We start from the raw sequence: 27,001 nt of genomic DNA, 5'->3' as shown, positions 1-27,001 counted from the left end.
GCCGGAGGGCTAAAGGTTGCCCCCAGGCCAGCCCTTCTGCCCCCGGGGGCCCCGGGCTGTGCAGAGGCACCGGGCTCTGCTCCTTTGTCGGTCCTTAATGCACCTCGTCCACGCCCGAGGGGTCCGGGCGTGGAGGTAAAGCTGCACAAAGGGACATAACGTGCCTTTTGGCACTTGGTCGGGATGGTTGCTGCCTTGGTGTGAGAAAGGGCCATTACTCAGCGGAGGGTGTGCCTTGGAAAGTTTGTACTGATTGTTTTTCCTAGACCAAAGGTGCACTCGATTATTTTTTTGCTGACAGTAAATGCCAAACAGAAGGAGAGGGGGCTGGAATAAATTCGAAACCTGATGGCCTTTAGTCATGCTAAGTAAAGCTCTAGACATTGAAATAGGTAGCGATGTTATCGCTTTAATGTTGTCACTTAATGCTTAGAGAATTGGGGGAAAGATGTAAGCCACGCTCTTGCCAACTAGTGCCCCAAAATTAGGTTTAACAGAGATCTTTCTTCCCACATTAACCCAAAAACGGGGGGATCTCCACCTTCCTTGAAACGTGGGAAGGAAGGCTGGATGGTTGCAAGCAGTCTGCGTTCCCTTTCGTCAGTATAATGGGGTTGCCACGCTGGCATGGATTTGACCCCAACTTGCTCTTCTGTAAAAATGTTTATTTCAACAGAATCTGTTTAAAAACATTTTAAAACGTTGCTTTTTTGAATGATAGAGTGAAAAAGACCCGAAAACCTTTTTGAAGACGATTTGAAAGCCATTTATGGGAAGAGGCCCTTGAAGCAAGGCAGTGGGACTGAAGAGCCCAGTGGCTGAGAGGAGGCGGTGGCAGGGAGATCACACAGAGGTCAGTGAAGAAAAGCGGCGAAGCAGCTGCTGGAAGAGGACGTTTTTCAAAGCGATGTTGATCTCTGTCTCTTTTATTTTCTTCTTGTTATGCTTTTAGTAAACAATGGAGTCAGACAGAAAAGCGGATGAACATTTTAAAAGGCAGTTTAAGGCTTATCAAGAACAGCAGCAAAGGCGGCTGCAAAATGTAATGGAGAGGAAGAAGGAAAAGCAGGACAGTCAGAAGGAAAAGCAGGACAGTCAGAAGGGTGACAATGGCAACGCAGAGGAGACTTTCGGAATCTCGAGTGATCTAAACCGGTTTGAAACAGGACAGCCTGTAAATGAAGATAACAGCAAAAGGTAAAGGCATAGCAGCACCGTTCCTTCAGGAACTCACAGAATTCTATTTTCATATGCTCTTACACAACCTGTGTCATGTCTTCACATGTTGGGCTTTCATTATCCTGAGGAGACTCTCGCTGTCCCTAACATGTTTATCCTCAGAGCGTTGTGGTGTGCACTGTATTATCAGTGTTTCACAAACAGAGAGCAGAAGGACAGCGGGATTAAGTGTGACAGGCTAGGGGCAGCTGGCTGCCCTCTGACAAAATCCAGTCACTCAGGATCACTGACATCCTCGGAACTGTTGGTTCATTCCTGCCTATCCTTGAAAACAAACTAGTCCCCTACATGAGAAATTTCCAGAGGCAGGTAAGGGCAAAGCAACCAATGGGTGCAAGCCAAAGGCCTGCAGCACAGAAGAGCGTTCCCCTGGCTGTCTTTGTGATATAACCCGATTTCGTAGCTCGGAAGACAGCCAGCTGCACGGGAGGGTCTCGCAGACGGAGTTGGCTCCTGGTTGAGATACTTGACAGGGTTATATAAGGTAGGGTTTTAAATCTTACGGGGGGACAGGGGTTTGGGTCTTACTTCACCCATTGGGGGTAGTATCTGGATTACCAGGATGTTCTGGTGTGGATCTCCCTCCATCTTGGGTTTGGAGCTGAGTGCGTAATTCAGTTCACTGGAGCAGGGATTTGAAACCCCAGCTCAGATCATTCGTCCCCTTCCTAGGATATACTCAGACTCTCTGACCCAATTAGTATCATTTTTCCAAACTAGAACAAGTCTGAATTTGGACATATCCCCCAGATGTCTGCCGTTCCTACCGTGTCACCCCTGTGTTGGCGGGGAAGCCAGCTGAAGAAATTCCCGCTTCTGCTCCCCGCTTGCAGCTGTGCTGGTACAGCTGTTTGCCGGAAACTGGTTTCACTTTCTGGGCCAAGGGTGCTTTTCTCTCAAGGCATTTCAGTGGTCCAGGTGACAGCTTTAAGCCCACAGACTGTTTTATTGGCCCCACAATGGGGGTGAGATACTGTGATAAGAGGGGCAGGAAGGAGAAGCTGGCAGCTCTGCCAAACCCAACAGCTCACAGGTGGAAAACCACAGTTAGGCATATACCTTTGAGACAGTTTCCCCTCCCAGAACCCGCAGTGGGGAAGGGCAGCTCCACCAAAGTTTATCAAGCCACTCACCAAGGTTTATTAGGCCCTAAACGCTGATCTCCCCTCTGTGTTACTCTGGGCAACGCCCTGCTCAGCTCCTTGCTGAGGATTGCTTCCTTCAACGCCCCAGTGCGTAAGCGGCAGCAGAGCTTCTGTGAAGGTGCAGGGAACCACTGAAACTTGCAGGTCCTTCTGGGAACGCAGAGTTCATGCTGCAAAGGACATCTGTGGGGCAACGGGGGGGCTGACCCCCTAGAAACTGATGCTCTCACCGTTGCATCGTACCATGGTCTTCTTCACCCATAGGGCCCGCACCACGGCTGTCTGATTTGCCGAGTTCTGCTTCTGATCTGACCTCGGCCGGCTGTCCCCTTCAACTTTTTGTTCTGATATTGGAGATCTGAGGGGTTTTTAAATTTTTTCTTTCTTTTTTTCTTTTTTTTTTAATGGGGTGAGAGGCTGATTCCCACAGTTGAGATGTGGATTGGTCTGGTGGAGGAGAGGCTTAGGCGCTCCCACAGCACGTCCTGGTGCAGTGTGCGCACGCTGAGGTGCAGAGTAGAGGAGAATCCCAGCAGTTCTCTGCTACTTACAGTTCAGCAGTTTAGGTCTGAGCAATTCAAGAGCTGTTACCTACCTCTCTTTAGTGGCACTGACTTAAAAGTCCACGTTTGCCATGGCAGGCGTAGCAGATTTATCTGGTTTGTCCTTCGCTTACGTACATCTGCAGCAGAGTGGTTCTGAGCGCATCCGATCTGGGCAGGATTTGCTTCTGGAAGGGATTCACCAGGATGTACTTTGCAGTATTCCCATGACAACACGTTAGAAACTTGTTCCAGGATACCAGGGCTCCATATGGTCTGCAGTGGCAGTGATTTCAGCCTGTCAGCGTTGTTTACAGCAGCGCTTGGGAAACGGTCTCCTCTCTGAAGTCTCCCTTCCTCTGCGCCTTGGGAGTTCGTTTTTCCTTCCTCCCATCCTGCTTCCAAATTTTTTTTAGGCGAGTGTTTAGCTGACATTTGTGTCCTTCTGGTTTGTTCTTTCTGTAACTTTATCCTCCCTGCTCTGTTTGAAGTATTTAAGTGATTCTCCCCATGACATGGAGAATCTGTAGCAGAGTTGGGAAAGAGACTTACCTGACTTCCAGTCCTGGGCCCTGCTCATAAGCTTTCACCTGGCTCTGTTTCCTCGAACGAGAGTGAAAAGGGTTGTCTTTCTGCAGCCTGTTTCTTTTGGCTGACTTTCTGTAGCTGAGCCACTTGGATGCAACCTGCTACCTCCTTTGTAACATGTAGGGATGGGATGGAGAAGTTTCTCAGAGGAGACTCCAGCTCTGTGCAGTTGGGATTTCTGTCCATCCTACTGTAAGGTCTTTTTGTCATGACTTGGAAGACATTGCTGATCAGGTGTATTAAGAGCTTAGAACCTTTTTTTTCACGTTAATTCCCTCACTGTTAAAATCTTTTTGTTCCTGTGTCTCTAATTGGATCTGCGCAGTTTGGTTGCTCACTTCTATGAGTGGTACATGTGGGAATAACTTAGTTTTGCCTTTTCTCTGCTCAGATTGCTGCTTGCTTTCTTCTCCTTTGTAAACAGCTGCCTTTGATCTCCCTTTGATTTTCAGCTTTGAAACAGAAGTGCATTTCTTAATGATGGATTGTGAATCGTGTCGTAAATTGACCGTGCTGGTTATGGCAGTGCTCTAAGGGGTCATTTATGCTGACGTGTACGTAGGGAGCATGCACTTAAAAGCTCCAAAGGCCACTTGGAGCAAAAAGCTTGCTAAAACTTGTGAACAGAAAAGATTTAGGTAACTATTGAGGTAGCTGACTTGTCTGGCTGTGGATATGTCTACAGCCACGGGTCTATACTGTAACAACTGAGCTTTATCCAAGTCTCTGTGATCATCCAAGTAACTTACTCCTGTTGTAGTTTGGAGCAATCTCTCTGTAGGCCAAAGGAGTGGGACATTATTCCAGATTAAATCACCAAAATGTAGGCATTCAGAGTCACACTGTAGATAATAAGAATCTAGAGGTCAAATCATCTGCTTGGCTTAGGTGTCTAATGGTGTCTGAGATGCTGTAGGGTATCGGGAACTTCCAGGACACAGGAGGTCTGCACCCTTCAGCAGGTGGGGGATGGGTGGGCAGCCCAAATGGCACCTGTAACTGAACTGAGTCCCCTCATCAGCTCACTCCGTGGCAGTTTGAGAGCCGTTTGCATCACCCCACAGTGGCAGCTGGTCTGTAGGCGACGCTGGTTGTATTGACTAGACCTCCTTGGCCTTTTGTGTGCATTTTGGCTTGCTGCTCACAGAGAGACACCCCTGTGTATGGAGTGGGACCTTGCCTGGAAAGTCAGAGGGGAGAAAAGAGGAAGCTCAGAGGCAGGCAGAACGGGAGCTGCTGGCTTGAGCCAGCAGGATCTCTACCCCAAACCTATTTGTGTCAGTATGACTTCGCTTAGCACATCCCCCCTCTCTGGGGGATGGAGACAGGTTCATTTCTATCCTGAAGTGCTGCTGTCTGGAGGGATCTGGCTGACAGCTTGAAGTTGGAGGATGGTAGTAATTCTTGGGGTTGGCTCAGATGTCCGCACAGGGGTGGCGAGCGCTCTCTGAGATGCTCTCAATTCTCTGCCTGGGCTCCAGAGGTTTTCCCAAGAGCCCTGCGTGGTGGCTGCTGGCCTCACGTAGGGAGCTCAGCTAATCCTGGGGCATCTCAAATAGATGCCTGCGTGCCCACAATTGAGTTGAGCCCCTGAGGCCTTAGCTTCTTGGTTTTACCTTTGCAGTACCAGCATGTAAGGACAGCAAAGAGATTGGAGTTATTAATTCTCTGGATGTCTCAGAGAGATGAAACTCATGAATGTTACTCAATGTACCGAAGAACAGGAGAAGCAAGAGGCTATTTCCTCCTGTTCAGAGCGCTTTTTGATAGCCTTGGCTTCTAAATGAATTCCAAAAATACAAACTGATGCCAGTCCATCCTGGTGGGGTTCCAAGAAAATCAGATAGGGGCAGAGGAAATTGGTCTTTTGTGAGTTGCTATGAAGCATTCCTTTTTCAAGAACCTCAGCAGCAGCTTTTGTAGCTGATGCGCTGTTGGCTTCTGTTAGCTTTGGTAAGTACAGAAAGGAAAGCCTGGATGCCGTGGATGCTGGATGGTGAACCCTTCTGATTTCCTCTGAGGAACCAGATACATAAGACTGAGTGAGACAAGACTATTCAGTAACCTCAAGAGCACTGAAAAGGTACCTGTTCTGTGATGTTTTGCCCCAGACAACACAAGGCAGTGCAGAATTTTTTAAGAAGAAATAAGTTATAGGGATAGATCAGATCATCTGGTGTTCTGATCTGAGGTTTAGGATATTCTGCTTAATTCAGTAAACTCACTCCTGATAAACTCAGCTCATCCAGCATACAGTCATTTAATTATTTTACTCCTGGAATCTGAAGCACATTACAGTGACATTTGCCATTATGGCTTATTTTTTTCCCAGGTTGCTTGAGCTTGAGAACGAGCAGCTCCAGAATCAGCTTCGAGAGGTCCAAGATGAGAACTGCAGACTATACAAACTGCTGACAGAGAAAGACTTTGAAATAAAGCAACTCCAGAAAAAAATCCCGGAGGACAGATTAGCTTTGTCAGGTAAGCACGGTAACTTTGTATTCTCGCTGTGTTAGTACCAGTGTTTGCTTGATGGTGGTGACAATAGAGGTAGGATGACAGAGTCATTGTGAGCTCCGCGCAGTGAAATATTCATGTGACATCTCTTCACCTGCTTTCTGTTAAAAAGGAGTATTTTGGTCATATTTTGGTTGCCTCCCTTTCCACTCCTGTAACAAGCTTTTGCCAGGAAGAATCAAAATTCAGCTCTCAACCGAGAGCTCTGTTGAGCCTGCAGGAATTTGCAATAGCACTGAAACCACTTGCCTCCGAACTTTGAAAATACTTGGACACCGGTGTATAGATTTAGTCAACGCTCAGAGTTGCTCCCTCAACTTGCAAGGGTCTGACACTGGTTTGCATTTGCAGAGTTTGCTGAACATCCCTGTCTCTCCCGTGTAAGGAGTCTCATTGCTTTATTTGCAGAGGGAGGTTCCTCACGGTGGTTTGACAGGTCAGCACTCACGCATGGAATGGCACGTACACTTGCTCTCCCCTTCAGTGCCATGAGCTGCAAAATCTGAATACTGCTATTCCCCATCTCAGGGAGCTGTGGAAAGGACCAAATGACTTCTGGTAGTCAGGCAGGTCAGACCTAAGGTGTTATTGATAATGATGTGTCCCTGAAAAGAAGTATAACGCTCTTCTGGGGGGCGCAGTGCCCTCTGTTCCTTACAGATCTTCTGCAAGCTTGCTATTATCGGCACAAAACCCGATGATTCGTAGAAATCGTGGCTTGGAAAACTCTCTGTTAATGTCCAAGAACAGCGTTGCAGCTTTCTGTGCTACGTGGTGTTAAATTCCTTGTGGAGGCTCCTTTCGTTTGTCTGAGCAGGGTGCTGGGGGAATGCAAAGTCCAGCTTCTAAAGTGGCTTGGGTGTCCTCGGGAAGCTGAACTGTGCAGGTTGCACCTCCTCCACTGGGTGCCACTGTTGTTCAGGGCAGCGGTGGTGACCGGGCTAATAGAGAAGGGGGAAACCAGCAATAAGCAGAAATAAGTAACACTTAAATTACGCCTTAATTCGTAGAATCTCTCTCTAGCTGTATGTAGGAGACACGATGAGCTATGACTGGGTCAGGTCTGGAGCCAGGGGTGCTGTTGCAGCTTCTCTGGCTGACTCGTATGCCAGCTTGCAGCAGTTTGCCTCGTGCCTCTGTCTTCCCTGTCTACATCGTGGCAAGAGATTCGCCCACATTGTTTGGGAATTAAAAGCTTTGGTTAAATGTGTACAGTGTGTTCGAAGACCATCACGTGGAAGCAACAGCCTGGCTTTTGGTGAGTTTAGTACTTACTGTGATCCTTAGCAGGCATTATTTGTCATGAAAACTAGGGAGAAAGTAGCTTTTAGATGAGAAGAGAAACACAAATCACATAAAGGAGTGAGAACAGTGGAAATGCTTTTAAAAATAATAAATTTATGCTCTCCACAGGGTTTTAAATAGTGATATAGAGTCATATTCTGTTCTCAGCTATATTCTGCATTGCCCCTTTAATGTCTGTAGGGGTTTTGTGGGACTCAGAATTCACTTCAGAGTAATCTGTCATCCTTGCATCTCACCCTGGTTCTTCAATATAATCTTCATGGATGTCAGTAGAAAAGTCATTACTTCAGAGCGCTGAAGGAGGATGGAAGAGTTAAGAAGAATGACGAGAGCCCAGTTCCATCTTCATTTATCCCACCAAGGATTTGTTGTTGCAGGGTCGTGCTCGTTGCTGAGCTAGAGGTTTCCATGGACATGGTGTACAATCATATTAGTTTTGCACTTGTGCAAGAACTTTTCTTGACCTTTGTGATGTTCACAAGAACACGAGTGACACACGAGCCAGTCCTGGGGATTGCTTTATCCGTGACACTAACCAAACCCTCTCTGCTGAGGAGGTGAATGAAGTACCAGTTTAAAAGAGCAATTAAACGTGTAATACAGTAAAGGCTCCATGTATAATCTCAAGGGACATATAAATAGGCACAATGACATTTCCTGGACCTTATCCAGGGCCCAACTGTCACAGTGTGCCTGACCTTTTAGGACAGATGTCTGGAAAAGTTCGCACCTCTGTTTCAGCAGCTCCTCCAGTAGTAAACAACCAGTGCGAAACAGAGCGTTGTCTTTTTCTGTAATATGCCTCAAAAACCTGTTCGTAACTGTCCTTCACAGCGGCGAGCAGAAAAACACCTCTACCCTTTCTCTGTGGTAATGTTGCTACCACCGCTGTTGTGGCCTTTTGATGTGTGGCTGTTGCTGAAGTGTGAAACGTGGCTTTGCTAGCCACAGTGTGATGCTGGCTGAAAGGAGCAGGCGATCCAGCTGGAGCCGCTGACGCCTCTTTTCCCTCACTTGTTCATTTAAGTGCCTGGCACAGCTCTGAGAGAAATGGATTAGACAATAAAAGAACATTGTGCACTGGACAGAGAAGAAAAGCGTCATCTGTGCTGAATCTTGCCTCTAAGACATGTCCTTTGCTTTTATGTATACTTTTCAGGGGCGGCTGGTTTAGCTGGAGATGTCGCAGCTACTAAAATAGTTGAATTGGCCAAAAAGAATCGTGAGATAACTGCCGAGGCTGAGAGTGAAAAAGCCAAAGTGAAGCAACTGAATAACAAAGTCAAAGAGCTGGAGAGAGAAGTGAGGCATTTTTTCTTGTTCTCTTTTGCATGCTAAACCAGAGAAATCCAGCCTTTGGGATAGAGGAGCTGTAGAAACTGGATTTGATTCATGTTCCCATTTTGAATTTGCTCTTAAATCTGTGTTTGCTTTGAGTTCTGGTAATGTCTGTCCATGATAGGAGGGATGTGTGCCCTCAGCTGTTTTCACCTTTGCAGAAAGGAGCAGCTGGGAAAGGGTGTTCAGTTGGATTTGAAGCACAAGGGCTTTTCTAACAGTATGGCAATGATATTTTTCTGGTGGTTTTTTTTTGAGAGAAGGTACAAATTTCATATTATTATGTCTTACATTCCCACTTTGTTAATACCAGTCATGAATTGGTACTCTATTCTTCGAAACTTTATTAATCCACATAATGAAAGCTGTTTTCTGGCGTAAGTACTTCCAGAACAGAGACAGCATGTCAATGGATCAATAACATTTGTCATGCTGACAGATGCATTTTGACTGCATCTTTCATAATCACTTCTGATCAGGAATTGTGCCTCTATCTGAATTGTGCTCTAGTTACCTGAAAGATCAAGAAATGGTAGATTAAATTTTTGAGGACTCCTGCAGAAATCCAGAGCGTTCTGGTCAGAGGGGTCTTGTCAAACAGTTGGCAGGCTGGCTAAGAAATATCCCGTGTAGCTGGGGACCTACAAAGTCACACAAGTAGGGGAGCAAGCCGTGAATAATTTCAAGTAAAATCCACTTGGTTATAATCCCCTACTGTAGCATTGTAATGGCCGTTATTCAAACACAAACTTAAAATATCGTCAGATCTTGACCCAAAAGAAGGGACCACAGACATTTCCGGAAAGGAAATCAAACTCAACGCAAACAGAAATTTTCAAGAAGCAATAATTGCTGGTCTGAGCAGTGATGGACACTTTAGATATGAGCTAATCTGTTCTTAGACACCAGCGCCATCAGAATCAAACCCAAACACAGCAACCTGTCTCGTCTGAGGTAAAGATGAACCGCAACGTGAACCCGCTGAAACCTGGTCAATGGGCTGTATTTTCTCCTAACCTCATTTGGGGTGGCTCTTCTCTAAACTAGTGGTCACTGGCTGAGTTTGTGGGTTCTACTTGTTCAGTAGAACTATATGAAGATGTAAAAGATGGGTAAAAAGAAAGCGATGTGGACAGTGGGAGGTATCCATGAAAAATGTTGAGGGATGAGAGAGAAGATCACTGTCTAGACACACTCGTCTTTTTCCATTGGTTGTAGGAAGAGCCAAGACAGCTAAAGTGCAATTCAGTTGCCCACACATGAGCGTAGAAGTCCAGTCTGTGATGTCACTTGACCTCTCAGACATCCCTGCAGGGCTGTTAGACGTGACAGGACAGGCAGTGCTGGCGAGCAGCCGAAGGCCTCCGGGGTACCCTCGGATGCCTCCGAGGGGACTAGACAGCTGTGGGTGGGCAACAAGACCGAGTGTGCAGTCAGTCCCTCCACTCGATGGAGTGTAGGTGTCTGCTGTAGAGTGAGCTGAAGATTAGACTTCCCTGGTCGTATTGACGAGACTCCATTCTTTATAGAGACACCCACGCCGAGAGCAAGGACCGTGTTAATTTGTGAGTCGAATCTCATCCCCTCTGCCTACTTCTTGATGCCTTAAGCTCTGCAAAATGAATTGTGGTGATGGTACCTTCCAAATGCCTCACAAGATGCGCTTTCCCCAGTGGAAAACACTGTCCTTTTACATAATTGTTAGCTCTTTGCTTGTATGAGGACCGAAAAATATGTAAATCGTAAGTGTTTTAACATGACTACATTCCCACAAACAAAATGGAAGGTGTGGCCGTTGAGCAATCGCTTGGCAAGGGGTGGTAGATGTAAACAAAGGCTGCAAATGGATGTTTGCAGAAAGCTTCCTTAGGATTTGACCTAGCAGCTGCCACCACTAGCTGAAATGTCTCGTTCTCAGTCCATTGACTGAAAGACTTGATGAGCTGGATAGAAAGGGTGGCCCAACCATTGACTGACTTGCAAAGAAGGGGTGAAGTTGCAGCTGGCTCCGAGTTACACGCCGGGTTTCCCCTGGTATCACTTTAATGAAGAAGCTGCTCCTTACAGCCTTCTTTAATTGGGGCAAATAGTCAAGATTTCCCGCCCACCTCAAAGAATGAAGTCTCAGCCCTTTAAAGCAACACTTCCTGGCCTTTCCAGCTCCAAATTCCCTGCCCTCCCCTCCAGTAAGAAGTCTTTGCAACCTCAACATTGGGCATGATTCAGACCAGGAGGGACTATATGACTGCCTGCCTTTGCTGTGGCAACCAACAGGAGAGATACCCTTCACGGCTTGAGAAATGCTACTTGAGAGCCACCAGCTAAAGAAAATAGCTTTAACATCGTTACTGAATCTCAGCTATAGGGCTTTAGGTAGTCGTTTCTCCTTTTACATTCCTCTGGTGAGTAGAACTATGTGCTTTTTATGAAATATCCTGTGATTTTTCTTTCAAAATGGGTAAACTGGCATCCAGAATCTAGAGACAGCATCCTGATCTGTACGGTACTGGATTTGCATTTAGGTATATAAACACTTACTTTATGAACCTATGGTGATAAAATCCCCCAGAAGTCTCCACACTTGATAACAGATCCCATCTCAGCGGATCCAGAGACGTTTTCACTGAAGTTATACCACAGTAAAATAACATGTGCTTCTTTGGGAAGCGTTTCAGGAAAAAAAAGTATATGCTTTCCTACTGATTGTGTTTAAAAAATCAAGGGGAAAATGAAGTACTTTTTTTTTTTTTCTAGAGTAAGTAAACATCCAGGATCATCAAAACCGCTGTTGTACTTTTTTACTAATTACTATTCCATGGAGATGTGCTCTTCACTGTGTTCATTCTATAATAACAATGTTGTTTTTTTTTTTTTTTCCAGCTACAGACAGCCATAGAAAAAATACATTCTCTTGGTGGTGGTGATGCAGGAATCAAGCAATCAATTCTGCAGATGATAGAAGGAAACTTGGTACGAATTGTAATTGAAAAGGGAAAATTTAGTTCTCTCCCATTGCACAGTCCTTTCCTCATGACAAGGATGTACCCGTGTCACTAGTTTTATAACCAATTTGCTCTGTTTGTACCTTCTCTGTGACCCCAAAAACGAGGGAAGGCATTTGCATGGGTCTGGGGAAAAAAGATTCTGCGATCCTGATGGGTCTGTGGATCTTAATCACTTCAGTTTTTCCCTGAGGATTCCGTTCTCCCCAAGTACATTCTTCTCTTCAAAGGCTGAAAGTCCAGAGGTGAAAGCATTGCAAGAAAAATTAACCACAGCCAACTTCAAAGTGACGGAGTATCGTAACCAACTCCAGTCTGCAAAGCAGGAGCTGAAGATGACCCAAAAGGTACTGTTGCAGGACAGAGTCTGTGGCTGGGATCCCGTGCGAGAGGTATATTCTTGGGAAATCAGGAAGCTGCTTTTCTGTTGAGCTTTGATTAACCTCCATGAAGTATTTCAGTGAAGTGTAAGGAGGTAAGAAAATCCAGGGGTGTAGTGGTTGCGTTGGGAAGGCGTGCACGTGGACACACAGCCTTCATGCTCTGCCACCATAGCTGGATGCCTGCGTCCAGTATTTCTTTTGCCACGATGGGCTCAGATTCTTGAAGGTTTATAAGTCCCAGTTCAGCCAAATAGGTTTGTGACTGACTTGCAGCATACGTTCAGGCCCATTCCTCCTTTCCGAAACGTTTGATTGTGTATTGACTTTCAGCGTAGGCTTCGGTCCCGTGGAAGTCAACGGGATTAAAGGCCACACTTGAACTACAGCACATGTTTAAACAACAGTTTGTTGGAGTGACATCCAGCGTAACCTTTTCCTCTTTGATTTGTGATGGATTTTAACGTGTTACTATGTGCTCTGTTTCCTTGGGTTTCATTACTTTGCAGAAGAGACCTGCAATGCAGATCAGAGTAGAGGATATGGTCCTAAAAATAGAACTCTGCTGACCTTTTTATAAATAATTTAAATGCTCTTCATACTAACTTTAGCTCTCGTTAATGTGGCTGTGTCAGAACTGTGCAAGAGAGATTGGCTCAATTCCTGGTGGCAAGGGTGTGTATTAAGAAAATAGCTCTACTCTGTTCCTGTTTCGTTCTGGTTAAGTGTTCATGATATCAAAAATAATATGGAAACCTGTTAGTAACGCTTAGTCAACCTCGGTGACGAACTTGAAATCCTCGTTTTTACAACACTAGCGCAGTTTGACGCCCAGCTGGATGGTACGATTTGACCCTCCCCGTCGGCAGGCAGCAAACCACCGATTCACGTTTTTCAAAACTCAAAGGATATTACTCAAACGTCGAAATACCGAATGACCCACCTGACAAAGTGAAATAATTCACGTTAGCCCAACCCCTCCTAAGCATCAACACCCTGTACCGTGGCAACGATCTGAAAGAGCTTCCATCACGTGGGGTACAGGGGGTCAGATACAGGCGATAAAGAATGGCCCCTGCTTATAGATACAGTGGTTTGTGTTTGCCGCTGGGAAGAGTAGCTTTCCCTCCCCTCTCCCCAACCCGTGTATTTGAGCCTAGCCTTATTGTTGGTGTTCATCCCTTTTTCGTAGCTTTTAGCAAATGAAGTTGGTGACGATGTGAATATTCAAAGTCTCTTGACCAATTCTGGCAGCTGGCGTGGACGAGCCCAGCAAATTCTTGTTCTCCAAAGCAAGGTGAGTTAAGACCCTGCGTGGTGCTGGGTCTGGGATGCTCTTTCTACGTCGAGGTGTTCCCTCAGTTTGAGTTAAAGATACTCTTAGTTCTTCTTTACCTAATTCCTAACATTTGTACCTGCTTATAAGGCATATCCCAGTACTTTGCAGTGCTTACTGCAAATAGATGGCCAGCCTTTTCTCTGTTGAAGGAAGCAACTGTTAGAATAAAACACTTTATGGTAACTTTTATATAGTTTTTTGGTATGTTTATGTGTGTGTGTGCACATATGTGTGGGGAGGTGGGGTGTTAAATTTTAAATATGTGTTGATGTGTCTTTCGGAGTTCCTGCAAACTATTTTAATTAGTCTATTGCAAACATGCAAGTTTCAGTGTTTAAGCTGGGAATCTTTCACATCTTTGTTGAAGGAGAGAGTTCAGGGACCTTGGAGAGCTGTGGCAGCCTAGTTAAAACCCCAGGATGGTTTGAAGGTGCCTCTCTCCACTGAGTGTTGAAGGAGCCCTGCCAGTGTCTGTGCTCTGACTTGGACACCTTTGTTCAGTGCCTAAAGTCAGATGGGAAGAATTGAGGCCAGATAAGTTTTTCAAGTTGTTCCCCCAGGAACTTGAGTAAAATCTTTAACTCTTGAATCTCCTGAAGGGCACAGTCTAGCCGAAATGTCGGCTGGAGACAGGGAGGCAGTTCTGTCTCCATCTTAAATCAAACTTCTCTCAGGCAATTTGATACGTATTTTTCCATTTTTCCGCTGTTTAATTATATGCCAACAAACTTTTGATTTTTGCACTGATTGACTGAATTTTCCCTTGAGCCGATTACATCTTCCTTCCATGAGACCCCCTGGCTGGGATTCATCTGAAGACTGCACGTACTGTACTCTACGGTACTGCAGAAGTTTCTCTCTGAGCCAGCCTCCTCAGGCCCCTTGTGTAGTCAGTGGGGATCTTGTCAATACAGTCACTGAGTCAAAAGGTGCATCCCCTCTTGGGAGGCACCTCCAGAACAGGGCAGAGGAACTGTGCTGTAGCAGTGCCCGTTTCCCTCTACTGACTCTCGAAGAAGTCTGTGGTGAAGAGCTGGGATGCAGGGGCTGAGTTCACTTGGCTGCACCTAAGTGTCTAATGCCAGCCCAGATGCCATAGGGTGTCCCTCTGACCTCTGGTCATCTCTCCAGAGACTTGTAAATCCTGCATCATATGGGTCTCCAGTATCCCAAGACATCTAGACCAGTGCTAGGTACCTGTGTTGAGGCTGATGAACTGTGCCTTGGATTGTGGACATCCTGGATGGTGATTCTGCTACAGACCAAGGTGCTTAAGTGTATAGGGGTGAGTGGGTGTCTGCCCTTTTAGAGGCGATCTAAGGTATTATTCTGTTGCCCACACGTGTTTAGTGGCATTCAGGATGCTTTGGAGTGTCTGCCTGGCCTCCACACGTGGCTCCAGTAAGGCACAGATCTCCCACATGTCCTGACTCTCCTGTAGGTCTGGTGTCACATCTCCTCCCTGCACAGATGCTGGAGACATCTGCATTTTTGTTAGCAGCTAACAAATTTAAATTTGAAAGAGCAGACACTGCTTTATGTTAGTTAACCACAATAAGGTCAAGAAGTAATATGATGCTACACTCTGAGCTCCTTTTGGTGATGTCCTCTTTGATGCTGGACCACTGTACCCCTGGTAAAGCCTCTGGATGAGTCGTCATTATTGTCCCCTAGGTTCGAGAGCTGGAGAATCAGTTGGGTCAAAACAAGACCAGAACATCACTGAGTGAGATTGATGAGGAATTGCTGGCACTGACTGATCCGAGAAAGTTGTCAGCCCAAAAGAAGAACTTGCTGAAGATTCGCAGCTTGGAAAAAGAAAAGAAAGAAACCTTGGAGGTAAAAAACCTTGAGCTGTGTGTGTATATAGTGTGTAATAACTTGCCTGACCTTCAGGGTGTATGTTACACCCTACCAGGAGACAATGTCAGGAACCCATTTGATCTGCTGGAGGAAGTCCTGCCATAGTTCACAGACTGAGCAAAGGGCTTCCACGTGTGTTTTCGGTACCGCACTCTTACGTGGCCAGGCCTGCCTCTGCAGTACAAGGTTTGGTCTTCCCCTCTGCTTCATGATTGGTGTGTCAGATACGTCTGCCTGGCCTGAAATGTGGCCATCTGACAACTGTGCCTGATGGGTGATGTTGGAAAGAGGGAGGGAGGCCCTGGGTTGCAATGCAGCTGGTACTGGCTTTGTACTGAAGGTGGACGCAGAGAAAATCCCTGCTACAGCTGCATCCGAAGGCTGTAGCATCCCTCTCACCCTTTGGCTGTTCTTCATGTGGTGTTAAGTACAAACGTCCCCCTCACACCGCACGTATCTGTGTGGCTGTGGCCTTCTACATTTGAAGAGGATAACGTTGAGAGCGACGCCAGACGCCCTCTAAGAGGCATTCCGAAAATGGGTCCCACCGTTTGTCTGTCACATGGAATTGCCACAAAAATAAACGGGCAACCGTTGTTGAGGGGTTGAGGGAGGCTATAGCTAGTGGCACACGTGGTAAACCCCGAGGTGGAAAGGATGTGTAGCCCTGTGTCCACAAGAAACCTGGGTAGCTGGGGTCAGCTGCACCTACCCAGGTTAGCAAAGCGCATCTCCCTGTGCTTCTTCACTGTAGTCGCTTCCGTAGAGGCTGCCTGGCACCATCCCGGAGCTTGATTAGCTCCTGCTTTTCTCACCACAGTTTAACTGGGCAACAAAATGAGCAATGGGCTGATGCCCACCTTTCCCTCTTGGCCATGAGAATGAAAGAGAAGATTTGTGGCTACAGGCACGCAGCACAGGGAAGGCTTTCCTCAATAGCTGTAGCCTGCATGGTTCCACTTGTGCCTTTGTGTTTCAGGCTTCGTTCACAGTAACTTCCCTCGCACTTCTCCGTTACTACTTCACTTCTAGCGTGCTCCCTGGCCGGCTTCATCTGGGTGAAGGCATGGCACAAGGGGCAGCATATGCCAAGGGCAGCTTCTGGGAGACAGTGTGGCATCCCCCCCCTGTATCTGGCTGGAAGAGAGCTTCCCCGTGGAAAATGATGAGGCAAATGAAAAAGCAGGAGCCTACAGAATGAGATTTTAACACAAAATTATTATTTGCTTCCTGGCATTTACTGAAGCAACCTAGTCCACTCGTATTCCTGAGCAGACAGACCTTTTTTTGATGCTGGCAAGCAGGCAGCGAGTAGTAGCACTTGTAATTTCTACTTGCTTCGGGATGATGGGGTATGCCAGTTCTATTTTTTTTTTAGGTTCTCCCAGGTGCTGGGTGATTCCTTTAGCTCACCAGAGCACCTGGGGCTGGGTGATAGGCTGTCGCTGTCATTTCCCTTGGTGTGTTTGCATCACTGCAGAAACTCAGCGGGGAACGCGATGCTCTCCAAAAAAGTCACGAGGAAGTGAAAAGAAAACTTGAGGCATCGAAAGCCAGGAACAAAGTGCTGTGCAGCGAGGTGAAGACGCTGAAGGAACAGATCGTCACCTTGCTGGAGAAAGGAAAACACGACGATGAGCTCATAGACGCCTTACTGGTACAGTCTTGGCTATTCCTGTTGGTCCCAGCCCCTGCAGATCGGTGATGAAACATGGTGTTGTTTAATGACACGGTGACACAGACAACCTTCAGGTGTACAGGGGCCTGATGAATCAAACTGTGACAAGCGGAGGTTGCCTAGTCAGCCAAAGCCCTTTTGCATCGGGTTGTGTAAAGGCTGCGAGACGGCACCAGGCGTGACACAGTTGCAGCAAAGTGGCTCTAAGCTGCAAGTATCGGAGGAAACGTTTTGCAGCAGCATTGAAGTAGGATTGTCTAGTAGGAAGGGCTTCATTCCTGACTCAGGAAGCTGGACTTTGTCCTGCTTTCAGCTCATTGGGAGATATTTTTTTTCCTTAGAATGCCTGCCGTCTTGCCCTCTCATTTGGTGCGGGACGCAGCCCAAAACGCACGAGCTGAACCCCGTGCACTAAACCACGCGCCCACCCATTCGCAGTAGCTGAGGGGATTTGGCCCCTTCGAAACCAAGAGTTTTAGCAGAGACTCGAGGTGCAGTTATGCTGAAATAAATGGCTGCTCTCATGGTCTTGCGGCATCCTTTCGTCCTGCCATGATTCTAAATAGTCTTCCCCAATTACAATAATAAAAAACCATTAGTGGAAAACATGCCACTTTCTAGTAGGGTTAGTTCTGTGTTTCCTGATCCAGCCCCTCCCAAGTTTCAAATCACATTTCCTTGCTTCTGTACCTCGGTTTTAGCGAAGACATGCTTATGACTAAGCTGGCATTTGCCTTTCTGCCCACCAGGCAGCCGTGGGGAATACGGGTACGGACCAGCAGATTAGGCAGATTGCAGGGGAGCCAAATAACTGTGGTCACTTTTGCACAGCCTGAGCATTCTCACTAAAATCGTTACAGAAAGATGTGAGTTTCCTTGGGAAGGAAGGGTTAACTTGTTTTATCCCTTACATCAAAGAAGCACCTTGCTTGCAGTTGGTTGGCTTGACGGAACAAACTGTCCAACAAGTGTTAGATTTGTCAGTGTGAGAAAAACTCCAAAGCCCGTTGATAAAGCAGCCTAGCCTCATAGCTGTTATCTCATACATCCCTCATCTTTTATTGCCACTACTGCACAATCTGTGTTCTAATTTCACAAAAAGCACATTGAAAGCTTTACTCGTATCCAATTTATGAAAAAGTCACCTTCTTTGTCAAAGGCCAGCCTTTCGTGCTCTCTTTTCTGCCACACCGAGTAGCAAACCCGCCAGAAAGCTGAATCTCTCAATTGCTCAGGTCTTTTCTACTTGCACCATCCAGTCACTAAAGTCTTGATACGACCCACAGTGGGGATGGACGGTCCTTACCCAGCCACGTGTGTCTGGGCATTGCCCGTAGATGTGCTGTGCAGTCTTCTCAAGGCACAGACGCCACGAGCAAGACAAGGTGATCTCGTGCTTAAAACGTAACGGACCAGATTCTTGGAGCAGCACTAGTGACATCAGCGTGCTTACGCTGAGGAAGGGGCTTGGCAGGGCAGTGGCTTGTCCCAGCATTCCTAAACGGGTGTTTGTCTTGGGGGGTGTAACACCCAAAGAGTCTTAATGATCGTTGTGTACAAAAGTCAGTATCTCACTCTTTGTTTCTGTGTTATCAGAACCAGCAGAAGCAAATGCAGGAGCACCTGAACCAGCAGGATGAGAAGAACAAGGAGTCCCAGCAGATGCTAGGGCAGCACTTGAACAGCGAGGTTCAGAAGCAAAACTGCCTTCTAGAGCAGCTCAGACAGATGGTGGCTGAACGAGAGGCAAAGGTTAAAGAGCTGGAAGAGGAGATTGGGCAACTCGCACTCCAGGTAGAGAGCCAGAAGAAACGAGCTGGAGGAGCGCACGTTGTAATCCTTTGAGATCTATTCCCATTGATCTAACACCCTCAGAGGGCCGCGGTGAGATTTTCAGTCTGTCAGGTCCCTCGGTAATGGGAGCTAGAGCGTTGAACCCAAGGTAAAACTTGGGTTAGGGACACAAACCAGCCATGCTGGCACCAGTAGCGGTGGTGCTGTGCTGCGGGTTCTCGAGCAACACTGTGTGCCCCCTTAGGATTTCATATGAAATTGCAACTTTTTACTGACTTTTGTTGTTTCCATCCTGCAATGGATAGAAACGAAAGAAAAGTTTCTGAGGAAGTCCTGTAAATCAAACCTTCTGGCATGCTCGTAGCAATGATCTTAAGCTGCTGATTAGGCACGGACGCAGCTATTTTCCTTTGAACTGCGTAACTGGTTTTATAACCTGCTCCAACATCAACAGAAGGAATCTGCCCATCAAGGGGACCGTTCAGGAGCTGCTGACCCACCACCTTCTGAACCCTTGGAAGATCCAGGTTTTACTCTGTTTAAGCCTCTGGCATCAGGCAGCAATCAGGTTGGAAGGATTGGATCTGCTCGGTAAGAAGCCCCCAATGTCAATGTTGAAAATGATTGGGAGTTATTCAGAAGCGTGGTTTTCCCAGGCAGTTGGCTCCAACCACAAGTGCTGTGTGCCAACAGCTGTGGCAGCCTGTTTACAGTATATGGGAATCTCTAATCACGTTATCTCGTCGACTTTCGTCCTGGAACAGAGAAAGATACACAGACTTGCAGACATTACTGCATTTGGCATGATGGCAGCGCAGCTAATTCCCTTTCTGCAGCTCAGAGGATGTCTATGTGGTTAGCTTAAGTGCCTGTGATTCTTCCCTCTTATGAGAAACGGGGCTTCTAATGAATTTGGCTTTTAAATCATCAGATGTATCCCTGAGTCTAAGTAGAGCTTTACTACAAAATTTAAGAAAAGCTCTTCTCGCTCTTTTTGAGTTAGAGTTAGAGCATCCTGACTTTGTGCCTGCATCTCCACTGCTATACCCCTCTGACTGGCTTTATTCTCCCACCTCTAACTCTGCAGAAGTTGTGCTCTCACGGAGCAAATCTGCATTTTAGCCACTTTTTTACTTCGTAGGGCTGCTGACGGTAAGCAGGAAGGCAAGTGGGAAAACGAGGTTGGGTAATGGCTTTGTAGAAACCGCTAAGTGCGATGCATAACTGACTGCTTGTGTACGTGGCCGACACCGCTCGGTCACGAAACCAGCTGACCTGGCAGGTGGGCAACGAGGGAGTCTGAGAACTGCAAGAGCCGTTAATGACTTGGTCAGCAGGGCTCACTCCTTCCATTAACTTTAATATGCTGATGAGCTCTCTGTTTCATTTTACTTTAGTGAATCATCTTTTCCTATCAGGAAAGATGACATGAAAAATGCTATAAATAGGAGCTAAAGCCCCTCGGAGATGTCGAAATAAAAGTCTGCATTGTTAGACTGGGCCGCTCCTGTCGTTATCAGCCTTCACTTGATTTTGGGGGTTAACCACTCCTAGCCTGGAAGGCAGCTCTGCCTCTTCCACAATACGAAGGCTTTATCCTCTGTTAGCTGCAGCCTAAAGGCAAGGAAACGTGGAGGACTTGCCTTGAGGCAGCGGAGCTCAAGTTTGGAAAACTTGAATTTTACCTCCCGAGCACACGTGTCATTATGCATAAAACTCATCCAGAGTGGAGGTGATACTCTCGTGTTACCAGTTCACTCCTCCTCTTGCAGCAGTAAGCCTGACAGCTCTTCCTGAGCGTCTCCACAAAGCAGAAGGGTTCAGAAAACTGTATAAAGGTACTTTTAAAGGGCATTTGGAAAGAAAAGCTGCGCACGTGGCTGCAGAGCAGGGGTTCTGTTGGTTGTGAAAGCACGTAAAACATGCACAGTAACCTGTGCTTGTCCCTCATCCTAGTGGGGGAAGGTGCAAGATGAGGGTGCTCCCTGCCAGGGTCTGAGGCAGCAGAGCAGCAGTGGCCGCCTGTGTGGCCGCGTGCTCAGCTGGAGCCAAGCGGGATCGAGAGAAATTCCTGCTCACGAGCTGCTGTGGGGCTCCTCTGTGCCGTGGAGCTCCTCCAGGCCGGTCTGGAGGGCCAGCAAAGTATCCCCAGAAGCGCAGAGCTCGAACGCTGCCCGGTAGTTTTTGCCTAAAACGGAGACACGAGGTGTTTTTGCAGCAGTGTTTTGGAGTCGGGGAGCAAGCTGAGCTATTGTGTATGCAGAGCCGGAGTGATACCCACTTAGGAGGCTCTGGGAGATTTTCCCCTACAAGGCAGCAATAAACACAGACACTGGAAAAGGTCCGGAGTTCTTGGACGACTGCCCTCTGGAGAGCTCAGGGCTTCACAAAGCTTTCTTCCTCCCAGCACAGTGTCCAAGATGGGCCATACGCTTGTCGAGTCCGCCGCCACGCAGCCTTTCCTTCCCGGTACTAACCTCACGCCTGGAAGGTACGTGCATCAACTTCCTCGAAAACATGGGAGGTTTCCCGCCACGCTCCGCGAGCTGCTGGCAAACCTTGTCCGTGTCTGCCTTGGTGCTGTGAACAGCTTCTTTCACCGTCCTTTCCTACCTGCTGCCAAAGGCTCTAATGTCTTCTTGCTGTCTTAATTTTTTAATCGATTTCTAGTTTTATTTCCCCATAAATCCCATTTTTCCCTTTTTACCCCCAGTCACCACGTTTTCTCCTGCTTTTTGCTCTAAAGGACATATTCCTGAATACTCCTGCAGGGAGAGATGGGAGAAGTGATGAAGTACATAATAATGGGATGCGTGGGAAAACTGCCCCTTCCTTTCGTCAGGTATCAGGCACAAGAACAGCCGTTGTACTGATGCTGCCTGAAGCCTTTCAGTGGGAGAAAATCAACAGCGTGCCGCTTAAAGGCTTAGCTTTTGGAGAGCCCACGTACAGGCTTGTTTTACTTGGGCAGTAGCAAAGGGAGGAGAGTCAGCGATCGTGGCTTGCTCAGGGGTGGAAGTTTGGTTTCAGGGGTGATGGGAAGGGGAAGCCTCCTTGCGAGGGAAAACCCCTTTCTAGTGAAACTCACAGTGGCTTTATTTCCAAATATTTCTCTTTCCTTTATTGCAGCGTAGAGATTGGTGCTGGGGGGAGGTAGGGAGCCTGGCTCTGCATTCTAGCTTAGTCTTCAGACGAGTGTATTTTGATAGGGTTTTCAAATCCCCTCTTTGTTTCATTTCTTTGGTTGCTGAAATGGGAAACAAACTCTCTACGCTTCTGCTGCTTTTAGGCTCGCTGGCGCTGACAGCCCGGATTTGGAGGTGCTGCAGACGCAGGTCACAGAGCACAAGGCGCTCTGCCAGGCTGCTGAAGTGGAACGGAACAGGCTCCTGGAGCTGGTCACTGTGCTGCAGAAAAGGTAGAGGCTGATTCCGCCAGGATCCTTTGTGGGATGCTGCGATGACGGAGCGCTTGAGACGTGGGAGAGGCTGTACGGTGCACCCCCACGCTGCCAGCGTGAGCTTTTCCCTCAAGAGGGGCTTTTAAATTTTTTCTGCTCAATTTCCCCGCCTAGTTGATGATTCATTTTTATTATTATTATTCTTTTAGAACAAAGGACAGAGAAAACAGTGTCGTCTTCAAGCTTGCTGCACCTAGATAAAACTAAAATTCGTGTGTTTATGTGTGTGGTCTGATTTAGGCAGCAATATTATTCATCAGTAGTAAATACTGTAATTATAGTTACAATCTGACTTCTGTTCCAGATTCACACTCTTTTAAGTTTCGCTGTATCCTCTTTTAAATGAATTCCTTCTGGTTTAACTGAAGCATAGCAGTGATTATTTTTTTTTCTTTTCTATTACTCAGTTCAATTTAAGATGGTGTTAAAAGCCAGTTTTAGGAGGGCAGGAAGCAAAGTCTTTTCTGTCTGCATACCTTCTAGCTACTGCTTTTTTTCGCAGTTAGAGTACGTATATTATTAGATTCCCAAATCTGCGTTACAGCCTGTGGGAAGGTATGTGTTTGTCTGTGCACTTTTGAATACAACAGGCACTATTTGCTTGCGTGATTTTACGCTAGTTACCATTCCTCGCTTGTCTGGCTTTTGTGCCGTACAATTCATCGCAGTCAGGAAAACACGTTTTTTGGTAACTGTGGTAAAGGTATCATCCCCTGTGCTTTTAAGGGCTAAATCCTGGAAATACAAACGGGGAGACTTTTATTCCTGTTTGTAAGTCCGGTGAGTGTAATAGAGCTATGCAATTAGAGGAGGATGGAGGTGTGAGTGATGGCTGAAATGGGGCCATCACAAACGTGGGGTCATGGAGAACGTGGAGTCAATGAAATGCAGAGTCGCTTGTAAAACGTACCGCAGACTGATGATTCAGCACCTCCACAGTAACGGCACATTTATCAAGAGCTCCTGCAGGTAAAGTAAATTCCGTGAGACCGCGTGCAATAACTCTTGGAGGACCTCAGGATAATAGAGCACCCGGTCACATTTCAACGTGAATATGTGTAAAAAAAAAAAAATGGTGCATTCCTCCTCTTCCCCTGTCAGAGCGTGGGGCAGCGAAGCTCAAGCAGTGCACGTAGTGCTTAAGTCAAGAGAGGAGCACTGGGAAGGGTTACACGAGTGGTGGTTTTGAACAGCAGCTGCCAGGATTTAGGACGGGGCTGCACAGTCACTGCGGAGCAGAACGTAAAGGGTTCGGAGGATTGGGCCCTGCTGGGGGAAGGGGAAGAGCCAGAGGAACGTTTTAGTTTGTTATTCATATTGGCAGAAGATTTAATAAAAACCAGCTAGCCTTGTCGTTTTTCCTCCGCTGGTTGTGGATGCTGGGGGAAGACCTGGTCAAGTGAAAGTTTAGTGACTTCAGAACCACCGAGGGAAACACAATTTCTCATAGCACGTCACCAGTCTGGTAATTTGCTGCCACAGGAGGTCAGAGTCTTGCCTGTAGCTAGATTTTTAAGAGAGCGATATAATTTTATCACAGTCGTAATATTTTTTCTTTAGCTATGCCAACTAGGAGGGAAATAAGACTGGTCCAGCCTTTTGATTCAGGGGTTAGTCAGCTATCACCCGGGGGGTCAAGAAGGAAATTCCTTTATTCTGCACTATACCACACAGCGAGTCAATTCAGGTTTCTCTCTAGCTTTAAACTCCTTTAAATCATTTGGGACCAGGAGATGCACCACTGACTGCAGCTGTGGGCGCATGTCAAATTTTTTGTAGTTGCTTTTCTAAGATGTTTTTTTGGGGTGAATTGAGGCACTTTGCCCCTCTGCTCTGTGCTGCAGCGTGAACCATCCGTTTCTTTTCCACTCACTCCCTTCCACAGTAGTGTCTAAGGGCCACGTTTATTAAAAGCAACGTCAAGTTTCTTTTCTTTCTTGCAGATAACTGACGCAAAACAGCTAAATACGAGACAGCGGTTTCATAAACTATTTTCCTTCCAAATTTTCCCGGAGTGTTTAAAAAAACCCCACAGTTTATGATTCCTGTAATAAAAGATCTCTCCTCAGCAATCTGCAGCTTGCCTGCTCGTCTGAGTGGTCAGTTCACCCGAGTAGCCAGTGTTAAGGGACCTGGGCAACTTCCATTCACTGTACTCACTAGTTAAGTCTGGTGGGCAAATCTGGAGGATGACATCTGGAACAATTGTGCTGGGATTTCTGCCTGTGGGTGCACGGAAAATTCTCCTTTTCCCTCTGTTGGGAGCTGTGCAGCCTGAAGGATTGAGTATCAAGACTGACTGATGCTTGCTAGTCGTGAAATAAATAAGCTGAACCACCTTTGTTTGCCCATCAGGGTGGAGGAAGGCAGCGACAAAGCCTTAGAAGCTGAGAAGAGGCTTCAGGAAGAGCGGCGGCGATGTGTCGTGTTGGAACAGCAGCTTGAAAAACTGCAAAAGGACCCAGGGAGGAACAGGAGCGCACAGAAACCCCCCCTGAGGAGCAAAGCAGGTGAGGTGGAGCCCTTATCTGCACCTATGTCCCCCGTCCCACCGTGGTTAATGGACAGCAACAACATTTGGACTCTTTTATCTGTCAAACCTCCACAAGGGCTTGAACTTACACACCGCGATTTGGACCGACTCAAGCCAGTGGGCCAAGCCAGGAGGTGAAATCCTGGCCGCACTTAGTTGAAGAGGATTTTGTCACAGATTTAAGTGGGAGCAGGACTTTTGCAACGTGTTTTCTTCCACGGGATCACAGTCTACAGAGCAAACTTGACACTGCTCTGTGTTGCCGCCGTGCCCACTGCTGTGTTCCCTGTGCACTTCTGCCCGAGAGATTCATCTGAAGGTTAAGAGCAGAATTAAAAGGACGCATCCCAATTTAAGGCCTGTCAGTGGCTGGCTCAAGGCTCTGTTGGTCGTTTTAGGGAAGCCCATTCGCATTTACTCGACTGATCAGCCCTTTGTCTGCAGCAAAGACCACCCTCCGGCCCCCTTGCTGTTGGTTGGGGGAGTTCAGCATCCTCTACAACGGCTGTGGTCACTCTCTACCTTCTTTTCTGAGCTTCCTGAGCCCATCGTCCTTGCCTGTCTCCTCTGAGCCTTCTTCCCTTGCAGGCGTTCACTGGCCGACCCCAGGGTTTTTGCTCCTCCCGTCCCAGCAGTAAATTCGAATCGTATTTTCCCTATAACCCTGAAAAAAGGTCCCGTGTCCCTTTGAAATGAGGGGAGCATTCCTGAATCAGAACCTTAGGTTGAAGTACACGTTGAAGTGCTTTCCTGCACTTACCCTGGGCAGTGTTTGTGCTGGGGGTCAAAACAGAAGCGTGTGCCACACGCAAACATTATCACGGGCATTCGGGAGGCAACACAACGACAAGATAAACATTAAAATAATCCTTTTCAACTGTTTCTCTCATCCATTTTTTTTCGCCACTTAAATATTTTGGATTTTTTTCTGCTCTAAACAGGTAGGCACACACATTCCTGCGTTTAGCCCTGCAGTGCAAACTCATCGTGTTTGCGTTTTGCTGAAAGCAGATTAAAATAAAAGCCTGTCCTATACATTTGCGGTATCTTCATGGATATACATAGAACTTAACAGATTCCTTAGCACTGATTCACCGTTTCCTGATATTTACTCAGTGCGCTACCCGTGACAATGTTTTCCTAAAACTCCATGTCGTGATTAAATCGACAGGTCCGTCTGCGAGTCACTCCAGGCTCACCTTGACTGTGGGTGGCAGGAAGGAGCCCTCTGCAGCCCAGCACTCCAAGTTGCCTCTGGAATCGCAGGTAGAGGAGCTGAGCACAAGGTATGGTTTCCCTCTTTCCGTGCTGGGTTACCTACAATAGCTACAATTCATGGCTGTCCTTCCAGCAGTGGCACTACCTGCACCCGCTCCTCAGAAGAGAAAACCTAGCAAACTCTGTAGAAACGGCAGATCCTCTGGTTTGAGTTTGTCTAGGTCATCCTTACACAAATTTCCTCGTAATTATACCGATATCCAGAAGAGTTAAGCTAATGCAAGTATTAAGCAACACAAAACACGTGCAAGGACGACGCCTTTTTTTTTTCCCCTTTTCTTTCCTTGTGCGTCGATTGCAAGCTTGTTAGTGAAAATAAAATGACAATCTTTAACAAAACAGATCTGAAAAGTATCTTGGTCATCTAATACTCTGTCTCAAAGAGAGAAGGACCAAGCGTTAAGTCTGCTCTTTCTCATGCCTGTCATAAAACGAGCAGAGAGCATGTGTTTCTCTGTTTTCTCCCCCAGAGCTGAAGCACTGTTCTAATTTGCTTTGAAGCTCCGCAGCTCACATGAAAGTTTCCCTTTTGTTTCTTCATAGGCTTGTGATCCAGCTGGCTGAGAACAAAGCTCTGAAGGATGCTTTGGAGGCTGCTGGGAGAAAGAAAGAGGAAGACTTTAAACTGTTTCAAGACACAATGGACCAAGTGAAGGACATCTTTCTACAGGCCATTCGGCAGCAGAAACAGCAGAAGAGTTAAACAAGAGATTCAGAGTCCTTTGGGCTGCAAAGCAGGGACAGAGAGCTCCGGCATCGTGCCTGTGGTTTGAAATGCAGTGGCAGTGTAGTTTTGCAGCCTCGGATCGTGTCATTTCTTTAGCGTCCGCAGGCGAGGATGAGAAATGGAGAGGAAACACAGAAAGAGGGAAGGTTCTGTGTGTCAGCAAGCTTTACCTGTTAAGAGCCAGCGAGCAGCTGGCTCCCAGGCTGCACGTGCCGCAGGTTTCGGAAGCTGCAATTCCGCAGTGTGATTTTTGGCGGGGGGGGGGGGGGGGGG

The 27,001-nt window shown here is 47.0% G+C and overlaps 1 protein-coding gene across 2 annotated transcripts; it reads left to right on the top strand.

The window, feature by feature from the left end:
* Positions 1 to 958: 958 nt before the first annotated feature.
* LOC147415387 (coiled-coil domain-containing protein 13-like) lies at positions 959 to 26,704 on the top strand. 2 transcript variants are annotated; one of them, XM_086467024.1, is made up of 15 exons: positions 959 to 1,197; positions 5,847 to 5,995; positions 8,496 to 8,638; positions 11,555 to 11,644; positions 11,907 to 12,023; positions 13,249 to 13,353; positions 15,070 to 15,234; positions 16,739 to 16,915; positions 18,533 to 18,730; positions 19,185 to 19,321; positions 21,138 to 21,221; positions 22,020 to 22,148; positions 24,546 to 24,700; positions 25,895 to 26,009; positions 26,545 to 26,704. In XM_086467024.1, the coding sequence occupies exons 1-15, from the start codon at positions 959 to 961 to the stop codon at positions 26,702 to 26,704; spliced, it is 2,163 nt and encodes a 720-aa protein (XP_086323150.1). The 2 variants fall into 2 exon arrangements, with proteins under 2 accessions (XP_086323150.1, XP_086323151.1); XM_086467025.1 differs by lacking the exon at positions 21,138 to 21,221.
* Positions 26,705 to 27,001: the final 297 nt, after the last annotated feature.

This window comes from Leptosomus discolor, chromosome 6, assembly GCF_034619465.1.
Source record: "Leptosomus discolor isolate bLepDis1 chromosome 6, bLepDis1.hap2, whole genome shotgun sequence".
In the NCBI taxonomy this organism is placed as follows: Eukaryota; Metazoa; Chordata; class Aves; order Leptosomiformes; family Leptosomidae; genus Leptosomus; species Leptosomus discolor.
Note: the sequence above shows the minus strand (reverse complement) of the source record. Positions and strands in the feature narration are given on the sequence as shown.